Here is a 15,954-nt window from a genome sequence, read left to right on the forward strand (position 1 = left end):
TACTCCGACCCCCCCCCCCCCCCCTCCTCCTCCCCAAGAACCCCCCGGATTGAGAGACATAAAAAGGTGGTCTGGAAGAGAGAGAGAGAGTAGGGAGAGAGGGTGATAAGAGAAACAGGGACATCAAGAGCCGGACATTGGGAATTGAACAGCAACAGAAACAGAAACAGGAGGAGGAAACCATGCCGTCAAGGCTGAGCACGCCGGTCTTGACTGTCGACCCTGCAAAGATTCACCAGGTCGACACTCGCAATGCAGAGTCTCTCCATGGAATGTGGATGGGTGAGTGATTGAGACCCCCCCTCCTCCCTCTCACCGGTGATGATGATGGACAGCCAGAATCTAATGGGCGGGTGTAGTGTTTTCACGATGTGCAGACTTCATGGAAGAGGGCAGACGGCTCGAGAATCTGAGCTGGCGGCTCTGGAACCGCGAGACCTTCTGTGTTGCCCCCCAGGCCAAGTCACGTACCAACTCAGACAACAACAACAGCAATAACAAGGACTCTCTCCAGCAGAGCCAAGAGCACCAGCAGCAGCAACAGAAGAGAACACACTCAGGATCCCGTCTGGAGCGACTAAGGCGGGAGTCCAAGTCGATTCCTGACCTCTCTAGCAGCGTGGAGTCTGCTCTATCAGACGAGGGACTGGAACAGTCACGGTCACGATCTACGGCACAAACGAGCTCGGGTTCGAGTCCCCAGTGTCCCTGCACACCCCGGACCATAGAGCTTGACCCAAAGCCAGCCATTGTCGGCGAGGACTCGGTCCTAAGCATATCACGAGGACGAGAGAGACACATCACCTCCCTCGGACTGGAGAAGATGGTCTACAGCATCAAGGAGAAGAAGCAGTTGGAGCCGATATGTGTACCGAAGAGCAAGTCACAGCTACAGATCGAGAATCGTGAACTAGACGCCACTCCCCGGGCATCTTCCCCTACCCCAGTTTCCACACAGCAGCAACCACAACAGCAGCAACAAGAGCAACAACAGCAACAACAGCAACACCACCACCACCAGGAGCAGACTCATCTACAGCAGCATCTGGCTCCAGCAAACAACCAATCTCTTGACTCGTGCTCTACTGCACTAGAGAGAGTCCGGGAGAGTGATGTTCCTACCCCCTCTTCAGATACCAGCGTCTCATCCGCCGAACTTCCTCGACCATCATCCTCCGTTGTACGTGGCTTCTCGCCTTCAAAGATCTCGTCCTCATTCCGCTCCCACAGCCAGCTCTCCCCAGCAGCCAGCACGAGCAAGAACTCGGTACCCAAACAGTCCCCCTTCAAGCAACAAAAACCCAGCGTCTTCACTCTCGGGTGCTCCTCCGGTGATGAGGAGTCCTCCTTTGAAGACAGAATGGCTATCAAGACCCACCGAAGCTCCCTTAGTGATGGCCTCAACCACCTGGCATCGGCCCAGCACAGCAGGAGCAGGACTTCCTTCATCAGAGACACAGCGGCCACCAGCCACCCTATTCGACCAATTCGCGAGACCAGTGCATCAGACGAAGACGCCATTGCCTCTAGCGACGAGGACGACGAGTCTGAGATTTCCGAAAGCGCCATCGAGGACGAAGATGAGGGAGACTCGTCCGACGGCGACTGGGAAGACTCCGTTACCGAATCCGGCCGATCCAGCGTCGACGACAAACAGCTATTTCAGCGTGTCGACTCGCGACCAAATCTGGTTTCGCGCCGTTCGCTTTTGACCATGATGATGCACCAGCCCCAGCAGAACTTTGCCCCAACCTTCCGCGGTGGCCCCGGCCCCAACTCCCGCTCTACTCCAGCTATGCAGCAGCAGCGAGGCCTCGCCCCAGCAGACGGCGAGGAAGAAGACAACGACGAAGACCACAGCGGCTCTGACTCTGGCTCCGTCGGCTCGCCGGGCCTGGAGATGAAGCGTTCGGAAGTACCTCACTCGCGCCCAATCGTCATGACTTCCATTCCCCCGGGCGGTATCGTAGCTCGTGCTCATTCTCCGCGAACCACGCGCCGAAAGATGCTTGCAACAGAGCTGACCGAGTCCCTCCGCCGCCATCTCCTCTGGGAGCGCCAGCAGAAGACCACCGCTGCGACTGCTACCGCGGCATTCAAGCGTCGGCATACGGCATGTGATGTCGCGGGACTCCAGGAGTATCCCGGCGCCAACGATTCCAAGGGCCAAGGCAAAGAGGACAAGGAGTCTAAGAACAGCTCGTGGAATCACTACTTCGACTACGGCCCCTGGGAGTACCACGTCAAGGGGTGGTAAGTCCCATGCCGCCGCCTCTCGCCAACAAACCTTTACCTCCTATACACACGCTTCCATACACCTCCGTACCACCGTCCTACCTCTATTCTAATACGTTTGATCGATTCTATGTATTATATTACCTTCGACGATGATGATGATGTTCCTTTGTTTCCTCCTCTACCCTCTTACCTCCCACGCCATACATAATACTTCTACCGCTCTACCTTGCCCTCCGCCTCCACCCCTACCTCCTCCACCTCTAACCTCTACTTCTGTCTGCTTTACTGTTGATGTTATTACTGTGTTCCAGATACCCACCAAGTCATGTATTGCTTGCTCTTTTCTTTTTTTTCTTTGCCTTCTGCATCTTGTTACCATTCTTGTCTAATTCTTATTCATTATCGGGTCTGGATGGGTCTGGATACCAGGGAGGGTGGCCTTGTTCTTCTGCTTCCTCCAAATTACCTGGGTGAGCGTGTGTAGTTACTTAGTTATTTAGTTTAGTCTAGTCTAGTTACCTTGGTTCGTAATGAACTGAGAAAGATAAAAAAAAAAAGAATAAAAGAGATAAATAAATAATAACACCTCCTCCTTCATCCTCGAAGTAAGTGATTCTTTGTCCATACCGGCTGTGCGTAACCTTCGCTAGTATTCCAGTCAACAAGCGACGGCACAAGCACTTCGGGCCGTGATATCAGCTGCAAAATACCTACCAAACGGGAGACCAGGAGCAAAATTGAGACTGACCGACAGACACGGCAGAGAGATCACCAGCCCAGCTCCAACGGCTCAACGTCGGCTAACTAACTCCAGCCTATAACTATCAGATCTAAACATAGCACGCTCCCGCCTCCCACCTCCCACCCCCTATTCTCCCCTTTGTACACGCCTTAGCCGATCACTTCTCAACTTCTGTGTATACGCCCGGCAATGTCTCGATCGAGCTTAACCCGACAGAGGCAGAAGAGCTGAACATCGCATCGACAGCGGTGTGGTCGTCCGAATCCATCTTCCCTGTCAAGTATTACGACTTTGGGGGGGAGGGGGAAGGCCAGCAAGGCTCTCCCTCCCTTCATAATGTGGGAGATCAAAATAGAACATGATCATGATCATGATCATGATACGATGCAATGTTACCTACCCGATAGAGAGCATGTAAGTATTAAAAGTATGTGCAAACTGGCCTACGGACATGCATGTACATGTACCTTTTCATCTCCCTGGTCAGGAATATACTGCACATGCATCCTTACGATGCGATAGATACAAAAACATGAATTAATGTCCGAGGGTTCCGTCTCCATCTCCGAATCCCAATTGCCGGTTCGACCTCCCTGTCCTCCCTGTCGCGTGTTAAAAGGCTCGTCAGCCAGTTAGCAACCTGCTGGTTCATTTTCTTTTGGTTATATTTAGACGGGAAGACGGGAAAGAAAAATATCATAACTAATAATGCCTTGCGGGAGAGAGCAGGCTGGCAAGTGTCTCCCTAGCTGAAGGCTGCTTATTACGTACGAGGTATAAGCTAAGCATTTCTCGTATGGGGAAGGGGAAAGATGATTCCCCTTGATAAAAGGAATTATTATTCATTATTCGAAGAAGGGAAAAACGAAGGGAAAAAAGCAAATGCGCTGGATTTACCTATCGACAATTGAATACGGGAAGGGATGGGTGTTGGGTAGTTTATTTATGCATATTCCAGTAAGTTAGCGACCAACTCGGCTTGTTTCCCCCAAGGGTCTCGTTAAACAACTAATTAATAAGTAACGAGCTTGCTAGCTAAGCTGAGAAGGTAGTCACATCGACGCTACAGAGTACTGGCTCCCGTCACTGGGTGCGGAAGAGCAATCATCCATGCCTGAGATAGTTGATGCGCTGGCCGTGGCCATATTCTGATGATGATGGTGTGTACTCCGTACTCCAAGCGTGTGTATACGGCTGTGGAGAGTCGGGCAAGGGGGGGGACGACGACGTTGTTGGTAGGTAGCTACCTTTCGTTCCTTTTTTTTTTCTTTTCTCCATGCATGCCCATCTTACCTGAGGAAAAAAGGGAGAGAGAACGGGAGAAAGCGAGCAAATTCTCCGATAACCTCGTTGGATAGAGTTGATGGTGTGAATAGACATAGGGTCAGTCTCACGCTCCCACTATCCTTTAGGGGGGAAGCAGTTTAAGGGGGATCAAAGTCAGACCACGACCAAATATTTCGCGAACCCCCCGACCGGACTGGCGGGATTCTGGGGGCAGATGGCATATGGATCACCACGAGGCACAGTGCAGAGTGACGTGAGACACCACGAGGTCTGGTCCATGCCTCAGCAACCGGCATACGCAGTCCGTCCCTCATATATAAATATAGGGGGGTGGCTAACTACTTAGGTTACCTGCACGGGAGCCGGGAGAAGCTGTCTTCTTATCCAAAGCGGTGCCCAACACATAGTTATCACATCGACCATTATTATCATATCCAACGGGGAATGCAGATGGGATAGTCGAGGGTTGAGAGGTCCGCCTTGCTCGTTAGGCGGTTTAGTTTAGGATTGCATGGGTCAGACGAGACGCTGACAAGGGGATGGCCATATATAATCCAGGTTCATATAACTAACTAGTTAACTGGCTAACTAACTAGTCAGCGAGCCCGTTGGCTTGGGGGTGACTCCGGCATACTCCGTGCCAATTAAGTATCCTCGCAAGGGAGGTGAATCCTGGACCAGAGCACCAATTGCAAATATCCGATCAGATAATATGGGCCATTTTATCGTACCCATGCGGGCCGGAGAGACAAAATAATGACAAACACCATCTCTCTCCGGTGACTCCTCGCACCGTCGTCTCCGGGACCATGAGCTGAGCGCCTTGTTGCTGCTCCGAACGCCAGATGAAACGCAAAGACTGAGCAGCTGCGGAGTTCCCTTTGCGCAGCTGGCCTCTTCGCTTCTGCGTCTCCTCCACGTGCAGGAACTGGCTTCGCTGGCTGTCTGGGGAAGACACCGACGGACAGACGTGTACTTACTTACAGGTTGTTATCTTCTCCATACGAATCCGGTGCAAGGGTACATCCTTTCCCCATCATGCCCACCCGATCTCGCTGCAACGTCTGGCTGGAGGACAGATGAAATGTGCCTTGCGCTTGCTTCAAACCTTCAGGACCGTCGATAATTAACTAGTTAGTTGGCGGACGCTGCCTCGGTACGAAGGACGAGAGAAAGATGAAGAAGATACGGTGCGCGTGGGCACACCCACATATCGGCTACTCAAACCTGTGGCCCCTCATACCACCAGTTCTTCTCCCTCATGCCGCTGTCCGCTACGGCCCGTTCGCCTTCTCCCGTCGTCACTTGAACAAACTTCTTCTGCTCCTTCGTTTCCTTCGCCTCCTGGGCGCTGGGCTCGGGTAATTATGGAGATCACACAAGTGTCAAATTATTCGGCAGCAAGCGGACGATGAAAGAGGCGTTTCATCGACGCCGGGTTCACGTTCGTATTATTATTATTTTTACTTCGACCGACAGCCCTGTATCCGATAAGGCAAGATGAAGTGATGCACAGTTCGTCAGATATTGCCTGTGCGATCTCGTTAACACGGACCCTGTCTGGAGAATACGACGACTGCGTGTCTGGTGTTCGTTTCATGCGATCGGGACACCAGGTTTCGAGGCCATGTCCTGTACCACACGGTAACTTGCAGTATTGACTCTTTCGGTCTGACCGATGTATAGTTTGCTTCCTCTCCCTTTTTTCCCCCTTCACCCTTCCTGTGCCTGTGTGATGATACGGAGTATAATGGTGATAGGGCAAACATGAGACGCAGACCCAACCCAGAAAGGTAACTGGTAGCTTCAACCTAGGGCTTCAAAGGAGGCAGAACCCATTGAATAATCAGCCAGCTTTCTTTTCCTGAGCGATACAGCGGCCTCTTCTGAATGGGTTCAACGGCTAAGCACGGACGAACTATAGGTTGTTTTATACTAAGTATGTATATCCTTGAGTGCGAATTTACACAGATGATAATTATATATGCAGAATGCCTGTACAGGAAGAAAAGGATATATATATATAACGGCGTCCAAGAAAAGAATTAAGGATACTGAGGCATTCTCGGCAGCCTCTTTTTAATTAAGTATCGGTCCATCGGTTAACTAGCTGGTGCTGGGTTATATTGTCCCTTCCCTTGAAACACTGCTAGCGGCAGCACAGCGGAAGGAGTCCAGACAACAACCATGGCAGTACGAGACGCAAACTTACGGCGGGCAAGTAAAACGTTCACACACCAAACACTCGCGTATCTATTTTATCTTCCTTCCACTACGTACTGCTTGCTGCTGTCCATCTCAACAATTATATATTAAGAAAAAAATAAAAAAAAAAATGGCCCGAGCCGCGATTCGAACGCGGGGCCTCTCGCAGACGTGAGCCTCTTTAAAGGAGGGCTCGGGCTAAGGGTTGACCCGAAGCGAGAATCATACCAACTAGACCACCCGGGCTTATGGGTAACTTAAATTCCCCCAAACTAGTACTATCTTCACCCCCCAAAGATGGCAGCTTGTTAGCTGGGGTATGCCTGTCTCCTTCTAGTGACAGCACATGCAACTCAGCAGCTGATGGTAGCCGATGATACGCCTGTCGGAGGCAATGTGCAGAGTTGAGGTGAGACAAACGGCGGTGAGAATGGCTGGGATTTACGAGTTGGCTGCTGCTCCTAGTCGCGGGGCCGCGGCGGATGGAAAGAGATAAGGAGAGACGAAGCCAAAGCTTCGATAACGGCAGTCACGTAACTCCGTATATGCTCCATATATGAGAAGTCACTTGCTGTTGAGTATCTCGCTAATTTGGCTGTGATATTCAAACAACTGCTGGTTAAACAGAGAGAAGGAAATGAGCAGTCCCTTGCTAAGGCGCAAGAGGCTTACTAGTTATCTTGAATCTGATAAGATGATCTGATAAGATAACAAATGCCTTCTTCCCTCTTCTGTCTCTGGCTGCACTCTATCACAACAACTCTGTAGTTTGGTTGGTAAACATTCCACTGGGTTGTCGGTATATTTCTGAGGGTGTACTCCATACACTGTGTCTGACTCCTTGTATGCATGAAATGCCCTATACGGCAACACCCTGCGTCATGGCAGCGGTGCCTGACAGATTCGGTTCGTCTTGGTGTGGTTCCTTGCCCCTCTTTAGGTATTATTGTATTATCAGCATCATGCATGCAAGGTAGCGAACTCTGAAATTCCACTTCTCCGCCCAAGAACTTCCATTTTCAGAGTCAGTACAGGAACTTTGCTGCCAGTCCGGGGTTTCTGGAGGTCGCCGTATCTTGATACCTCCAATCTTCCTTGCCACAGGGTTCGCTGGCGAATTCTGCGCTGATCCAAAAATGACTAGTTGGAAGATACACCCAACTTAGACAGGTGCATTTATGATTCCTATAGAGCGGTTAACGGGCTGTACCGAGACGCCCGTCGATAGTGGCAAGTTAAAGTTTTTCTTGAGCAGGTCAAGGGACGGAATTATTATCCTTAAACAAAGAACAAGCCCCTTTAAACGCAACGTTCCTCAGCTGATAGATATCATTGAGAGACAGGCAAAGTTTCTCTTCATTGCCTCTGCCTCTCGCATGACACGTTCGCACTTTCGAGAGAGGACGGGCGTGCATAAGAGTGACGAAGTTTTGTGGAATTAGCGAGAGCAAGGTGATTGATCACGGCTGCGTCTCCACTCGTGGACCTGAATAGCGATCGAATAGACGACCTGTGGACGTCTCTCTCGGATGAAGATAGTCCAAGTCTCCGCCCAGAGTTACCAGGACTCAAAATACATGGGGAGACTCATTCATCATGACTTGTTATTTCTCCGCTCTCCAGTCTCCAATTCACCGGTCAATGGGAGAAGGCTGGTAAGTAATGTCCGAATATCGATTTTATTGGTGGAAAAGCGCTGAATGGCAGGCCTTCATTCGATCCGCGTCTGGGGTCGAAAAATAAATTACTGGCTTTCCCCTTGGTGATTCCCTTTCTCCTGTCAAAAACCCCCGTCGTTGAAATCGAAGCGGTCCAAACGCGCTGCCACACCGCTTCCTGACCCAATCACCTCCTGCTATAAGTTAATAGTCCGACGGTCGATGTAAAAATTTTGTCCCCAATAATTATTGAATATAAAAAAGAAAAGCAGTTGGCTTTTTGCGGTTTCATAACAGCTCAAGTAAGGACCAAGGGAAATACGGATTTTGCAAAACATGGTTTTGTACCCCCCACGCCAATGTAAAGAAGAGGCATTTAGCGTGGGCAGAGTACATGAGTACGAATACTAGCTTGCTTCCTTGACAGCGAAGCCTTTCCGTTCTCGCTTTCGCCTTAGCCCGATACAGCAATATGTTGCCCTTAATTGACCAGGACATGGGGATCAAAAATAATCAGAGAAGGACGTTGCGACTGGAGGGAGTATCAAGAAAATGAGGAAAACTCTGAGAAGGCTCGTATTTTGGCGCGGGCGATGTCAACATGCTTAGCAGTGGATCGGCTTAAAGACGTTGTGCACAAGATCTCCAGCGAACTCTGTTGCGTTCTGAGTACGCGAAAAACGAAGTGATGCGATGTGGCTTGTTCGTATGACTTCTGCCATCTTGCTCGACTAACCAGCATCGTCTAGCTCCCATTGTTACCTAAAATTTGAGAATGCTGAAGGTCAGGAATAACGAATGGCTTCTAGCATGGATTAACGGGTATCCTTTAGGATGCCGCGTTGGTTTCTTTTTCTTTCGTTGCTAGTTGCCTGTCACTGAAGGATTGTCGGTTCAGCAATCCCCATTTTTGATACCATTACCACAACTACCCCATCTCCCATTCAACCATCTGATAACCCAACATAAAATGCAGGCCTAATGGAGGTTGTTTCAGGGGAAGGATCCATCGTTACCTTCCCAGCCGCTTGCGTGTTGGAGATGTAACTGCCTCGTGGCAAGCATGAGGATGAAAGTAAGTACTCCTTGAGAACGGTGGTTTTTGAACGGGCTTCCATCATCAGTGGTAATATGGTAACGTACGCTATGCCATCTCAGTTTATTTTGCATAACATTTTGCCATGTACCCCACGCTCCTCTACCCCCTTGAAAATACGAAACAAGGCCTTTGTCAAGAATAGTATAGTCATGTTCGAGCTCTGATGGACACTGGTCGAGTACTCATCAATTCCGCACTTAAGTGAGCGTCCTATTGTTTAAACGGGATGTGCGGAAGGAGGATCAAGCACAAGAGAACCTCCTGGTCTGTTTATGTTCCACCTGCAAAAACTCTTATTTGCTGCGCTGAGGGCTGGGTTGTGCTTGACAGGGCTGTATCATACCTCCTATGCCGTTTGGGGCTATATTGGTCAGGGAGGTGGTATATTATTAAGATATTTACCTATCCTCGGATGGATGGCGGAGCTTTATCTCGATTTATCCATCTATCCGAGCCCGAGAGATTTGAGTGTCGCTGGCCATGTGGTCCGCAGAAGTTGCGGCTGTCCCCTGGCCCCTTGTCAGACTGCTAGGACAGCCATGGTTAGCTGCCAGCCACAGTGCCCGATCAGGAAGGTCTTCTCTTGCTGCTCGGGTGATTCGTTGGCGCTGAACGCCGTTGAACGTCAATCCTGCGCAATTAAGTAGGGCTGGCGAGCAACTAGTTCACACCCCTGCCAATAATCACAAGTACATGGCCCTTAAAATTCGCACTTGTACTAGCGATACGCTGACCGTGACCATACAGATTCCCCCTAATTCCGTTCGGACTCTGGGGCAGATCACGGGGTTTGCTTTCTTTTTGTTCTAGAAGCCTGTAAATCAAAGTTAATGTTGTTCGATTTCTTTGCTTCTTTCGTTTCATCGCGCTGGTCATCTGCCCTATGAAAGTTGGAAAACCCTCGTTTGTGTCGATTATCGAAGGCGGCGGCCGCATCCTTTCTCTCCAGCGAGAAACCTAGTTAATGGCACGAAGCGTAAATAGACCTGTGATAACTCATCCTCGATAACGGCAACATATGATTTTGTGGCGGCGATGGCTCTGGACTCTTGATCCTAGATGTATGGCGGCACTGGATCAGCTTTAATGGGGGGAAGGTTAGCTGATGTGCCCATGTCCATATCGCTGTTTCTGGATAATTGTTCCGTGATATAGCATCGAGGCGGCATGGAAGTATACGTGTGGAGGTTTTTGCTCCTGGAATCACTCTCTTACTTCGTACAGTACTCTGTGCATTGGGTTAGCTGACGGGGGAACATGGGCATGGGTCTGCGTATCGACCTGGTTCATCAATCGTTCAGGTCGATTGGAGGTGCATGGTAATAGCCTGATACCCAGTACAGCCCGCCCCGCTTTGTGATAGCAAGTGAAAGTACTCCGTTCTCTGTCGCAATTGCACTGCCTATCTGAGCTGTCCATGCAAATGAATGGTGTGATTCACTCTTCCATCACTAAATATCACTGTAAATTCCATTGGCTGGGAAGAAACTAGGCGTTGTCATGATTCCCAAAAGAATCCTCTTTGGAAATCTCCCCATGCCATGCCGTAATATCGCTGCATATACCTTCTCATTCTGTTGAAGGATCTGCTTCTAGCACTGCGTGCAGCCAGTCAAGTATTGTTCAAGAGGCTCATTTTCAAGTCATCTGGAAACGTATGCTTATGTCTGTCACAAAGATTCTCACCAGTCAGCGCAGGACAATAAGCGATGTCGATACGGCGTAAACATTTGAAAATCGACTGCCCTAGCTTGATTGAATGCGCACCCCCTTGGTTTTGTATATTTTCGCGTACAAGAGCTCGGCACTACGTCCTGTCCACGTGGAAGGTATACTCGATCCTCAGCTGGTACGGAGTAGCTCAGGAAATTAATCTCGTCCATTCTGAAGGGCAAGCAGAGCCGAATAAAGAGTCGGCAAATGCATAGAACCTTACGCTGACTTGGCTATCGGCATAATAGCTGACCCCCTGTTATATGCGGAGTTCACAAGCCGAATCCCAGCTCGTCTCCCAGAAAGCCATCCAGCGCCCTGTCGTTGTCCGAAGGCCTTTGTATGGGTACAAGAAGCTACGGTTGCCACCTTCCTAGTTGATTTTTATCCTCCTTTCCATTTTTCTCTCGTAGTTTGTTGAAGAGGATCTTCACACTGTTGCATTCCGGACGGGGAGTTATCATGGAGAGACCAGTTTCTGCATATCCCCTCGTTTATTAGTAGTTACCTATTCTTTTGCTTCTCCGCCTTTTTCTCGAGATTTTTTTTTCAAATACGGGCCTGGGTATGCATGCGGGTGAGCCAGGTTAAATGGCATCTGGTATAAAACCTGGGATGGCGTTTTAGAACGTCTCCTTACAGAACGTTACCGATATTTCAATCTCCAGAAGCTGGAGGAGTGCCAGAAAGGTTTCCAAGGGTAGCTCGGACGGAAGCGCGCGCCAGTGAGGTTATCAAGACAACAACATCCATTTGACATGCAGAGGCGCTGAGAATTGGTGTTGGAAGCCTTACTGTTTCTTCTATACTGTCAACACACCTATCGTCTTCATACTGGGGTTTGTAGTAGGCGAACACTCGAGATGTAGCCGCAGCTAAGTGCCATTCTCAAGCGCGGAGATAAAATTGAACGGGTTATTCTCAATGGAGCATGTGGGCAGGATGATTATTGGTACCTCTGTGTGGCGAAAGCGCAAGGGTTAGACTGAGGGGGATAATCCTCCGCGGATGCATTGATAAGTAATCCTACTCCGTACCACACCGTCTCGGGGTGTACCCCTCCTTTCGATTTGCGAAATCGTGTCTCTAGGAGGAATGTCTGCATATATATACAATCAGTAAAGGTGGGGGTTTCAATGGAATGTTTACTTTGTTACTTTGAGAAGTTGCAGGGTACTTGGAAGGGCTCAACTGGGATGGTGAATTGCACAATCATTCTTCCAATTCGTAATTCATAGGCGAACATCAGTAATATAAGACGTTGTATGTCATACAACATTAACATGCTGTCTTGTGCATTAAAGACATGGCTCGTTGAAGCCGCAAAAATTTAGAGTGGTAGGTTGCTGGATAAAAACCGTGGAAGAAGTTTTTTTTGGCTTTGCCCATGGTTGGAACATTTGGCATCCATCTCCACATTTTGATATCTTCAGCTAAGGCTGAGGCTTTCCTGCAGGGCCCAGGATTTCATTTATCCGGCTGCTATGCAAGTAAGCGTGCAGGTAGGAAGTCATATGCAATAGCTTCTGTGTATCAGCCTTGGAATTTTGGATTTCCCTCGGAGTCCTCCGCTATCCATGGGAACAACAGAAAGAGCGGAGAATGAACCCTTATTTTCAACTGCGAAGGATTAGGTATCATATTAAGGCAGCTGATCAATGCGATACGAGAGTAGAAGTTAAAGGGTGACGGGCGGTATAAACCACTTTTCTTCGCAAACGTTGAATTCATGGGATTATGTTATATATAGAAGGAATTGAACCATGTCACCCCATGTTGAATTAAATTGCCTATCGTGGTATCAGGGCTTCATTTAGGGTGGCATCCCATCTCGCACTGATAGCCTCAATGAGTATGAGAAGCGATGAATGCTTCTAGATGCTCAGAGAGCAAAGGTATGTTCAATATGGACTCTGATTTAGCACTTCTTGTCGGTTACACAGAGAGTACTTTCCGCATCGGTGAGTTTTAACCTGAGTTTCCTTAGACACCTCGTGTCATTTGAGCGTCGGATATTCGTCTAAGATCGCGGTTCATTTGAAACACCGTAGGTAGTTCGGGTAGTACGGAACTGGAAACAATAGGCATGACCCAACAGCTCTAGCAACTCCCTAAGACGATGGAGCAATATGAGGTTGGTTGATAACCTGGTCGAAATCACTGTAAGGGCCTCAGACTGAGAGATCGATAGTAGACGTTCTGTCAGCCTGGGGATATTCAAAGACGAGGTTCTTTTAAAGTGTTGCTAGTCGCTAACTAACACGCGCTTGAGCCTCCTTTCCTGATCTGGACTTAGCAAGACACTAGTTAGTTAGGTTGATTCGCCAGTTAGGCTAAGGTTGTGAGTTAAATGAAACAGCACCTCTTCTGCTAGGACAATAATATCAACAACAACCATAACGCCTGTTCCGAAAACTAGATATCCTGCTCTGATACCTCCCAATGCTGTCACTATTTGGCTATGCCCTTGCTGCTATCCTCATAATAATTCCTCTCTATATTTTGTACAAACCTCCCAGATTTGTTATCCGGTTTGCCCAGCGCCAATGGGAGGATGTCCTGTGGAATGTTGCGACTTCTAAACGGATAGTTGCGCTTACAATTGATGATGGGCCATCGGAGTACACGTCAGAGATACTAGATATCCTTAAATCCAACGACGCGACGGTGACTTTCTTTGTTATCGGATCCCATGCAACACCTGATCGTGAGGAGATTCTGCGCGACCTCATCCGCCATGGAAATGAATTGGCGAATCATGCCATGCGTGACGAGCCCTCTTATTTGTTAAGCGAAGCCGAACTCATCGATAATATCAACTGCGTCCAGAAGATAATATCTGATATCGAAGCCACTGCCCGTTCAGGAGCAAACGATGTGGGCTTGGATAGCAAAATGGCTCAGCGCGCCTTGTATTTTCGCCCAGGTGGTGGATTTTTTTCCACAAAAATGAGGGATATTCTTTCAAAAATGGGATACCATCTCGCCCTCGGCGATATCTATCCTCATGACCCCTTCGTGCCATTCTGGAAAATTAATAATTGGCATATATTGAGTTCCATACACCCCGGAGGAATAATAATCTGCCATGATGGGCGATCCTGGACGCCACCAATGCTACGGAAGTTATTACCAGAACTGAAGAGTCGAGGTTTCCAGGTAGTTACTTTAACTGCGTTGTTGAAAGAAGGAAAATGCACTTAATACTTCTACATCAGCATATCCTAGGTGATTCTGTTATAGATGTGATATGTATGGGCCTCGTCTGGACGAGTTATCTTCATACTTTAATGGGGTTGAATATACATACCACAGAGTATGTGTATGATATATACCAAGTTAGATTTTTTTTCTTCTTCTTCTTTTTGGACTTGTACTCTAGTAAGGACAGATTTCTTCTCTAGCTATAGAATAATTTACGAAACGACACCTCACATTTTGATGGGCTCAAGTAAATGCTGCCCCTGATGGATAAATGGTCTTTTGATCCACTATACAGAGCTTTTCAACGGAAAAACTACATGTTGTTTGTTCTTTGATACTTCCACATTGTCTAGACATCTGGACAAGGTTAGCAAGTCCTTCGTGAGCGGAACCAAAGTATAAGATAAATGATAAATCACCCGTATACCCCATTTACACTCTAGATAACCGATTTTCTGGCGCGTACATATCTTGTTTTTCCTCAGTATTGGCTGACACGGAATATCTATAGTGTCAAGCCCTGCCATACCTCTGGAAACAACTTCATCGAATTGCTTTATGACAGATTGCAAGTTACAGCTCCTTGAGCTATACATCACACATACTTGTACCTCGAGTACCCCTAGAGCAGGTAAGCAAAACTGTAGTAATAGGCGGCGGGCTTTGCGTCAGCTAGCTACTTACTTGCCTGAGCTGAGTTCTGGTCACAAAACCAGCGCTTGTGGACTGACAGAACAGAGAGCTGACTTGATCGGGTCTGTCAAGCGTGCAAGGTCCCTTGTCCCTCCCGGTTAACTGACAGGGCAAAACGAACCCACCCCTTTTCGGCCAATGTACCCAAGGTTACAGATCACTTTTACTCTCAGCGCTCACCACTCCGTCTGATAGCTCTCACTGCGAGTTACTAGACCTCCCGTCGACAGTTGAGGTTACTGGTCTGGTTCCCGTCTAACTCGTTAACTAACTAGTTAAGTTCCAGGTTGGTCGTTAGTTACTTGCTCACGTGCTTGCATGCGGCTCACCAAGACTTATCTTGACTCACAAGCAGACATCACCTTCTCCCTTTCCCCTGTCTTCTCACCAACATCTAGAGCATCAATTCAGAAGAGCACGTCACAAGCTGCCTCGGGGCCCGTTATCCAGCTGTCCGTTTTGCTGATACTGTTCTGTTGTCTCTTCACTACCCTGCTGCGCTGTCGCTCTCCGTTCGCCCGTTTTCTCAAGGTCACCGGATGACCTGCATGGCCACGGCCAACGCATGCTAGCTGGGGCTGACATCAATACTTCTACCCTGAGTACTGGTACAAAGTTACACCAAAAGTATGTGAATTGTATGCCTCGCTTTAGCGAAAAGCAGTTAAGTTCCACATAATTATTTCGACGTCCACGAAGCCTCGTTTCAACCGCGTTCGTTGGGCTGATATAGCTACTTGATGCAGGTCGCGGACTTTGCAGCTCTGTGCTGGACTGCAGAACTTGTTGCTTGTTTTCCTCTCTTAAATTTTTTTTCTTCAATATTGAAGAAGTTCTGTACGCAGTACTGGCTTTCGAAGCTCTTCTGGCACTTAGCTCCCGCGTTGAAGTGACGAAGTTCTCTTGACTTCAAGCCTTGCAACTTAGGAATACGGGAACCTTGCGAGGTAACACGTAGTTACCTCTCGTCTATCAATATCCCAACAACCCCATTTCCAGAGACCTGGCTGATTTCTCAGTGTGCTGCAATGGCAGGTATACACGGTAAGCCAGCCAGTTGACATCCATATACCCATTTGAGCCTTATAGCCACACGTTGAAGCGACAGTTATTGA

At 48.6% G+C, this 15,954-nt stretch overlaps 2 protein-coding genes across 2 annotated transcripts; both read left to right on the forward strand.

Moving 5' to 3' along the window:
* Positions 1–152: 152 nt before the first annotated feature.
* Positions 153–2,257, forward strand: TRV_00528 (uncharacterized protein; the record flags this gene model as incomplete). The annotated part of the gene is made up of 2 exons (XM_003025243.1): positions 153–282; positions 378–2,257. Coding segments are annotated over 2 exons (2,010 nt in total), but the record flags the coding sequence as incomplete, so codon positions are not given.
* Positions 2,258–13,384: 11,127 nt separating this feature from the next.
* On the forward strand, positions 13,385–14,146 carry TRV_00529 (polysaccharide deacetylase (NodB), putative; the record flags this gene model as incomplete). Its single annotated transcript, XM_003025244.1, has 1 exon — positions 13,385–14,146. The coding sequence occupies one exon, from the start codon at positions 13,385–13,387 to the stop codon at positions 14,144–14,146; it is 762 nt and encodes a 253-aa protein (XP_003025290.1).
* Between the last annotated feature and the right edge of the window lie 1,808 nt (positions 14,147–15,954).

The sequence above is a fragment of the Trichophyton verrucosum genome, assembly GCF_000151505.1.
Source record: "Trichophyton verrucosum HKI 0517 chromosome Unknown contig00041_1.f1.exp, whole genome shotgun sequence".
In the NCBI taxonomy this organism is placed as follows: Eukaryota; Fungi; Ascomycota; class Eurotiomycetes; order Onygenales; family Arthrodermataceae; genus Trichophyton; species Trichophyton verrucosum.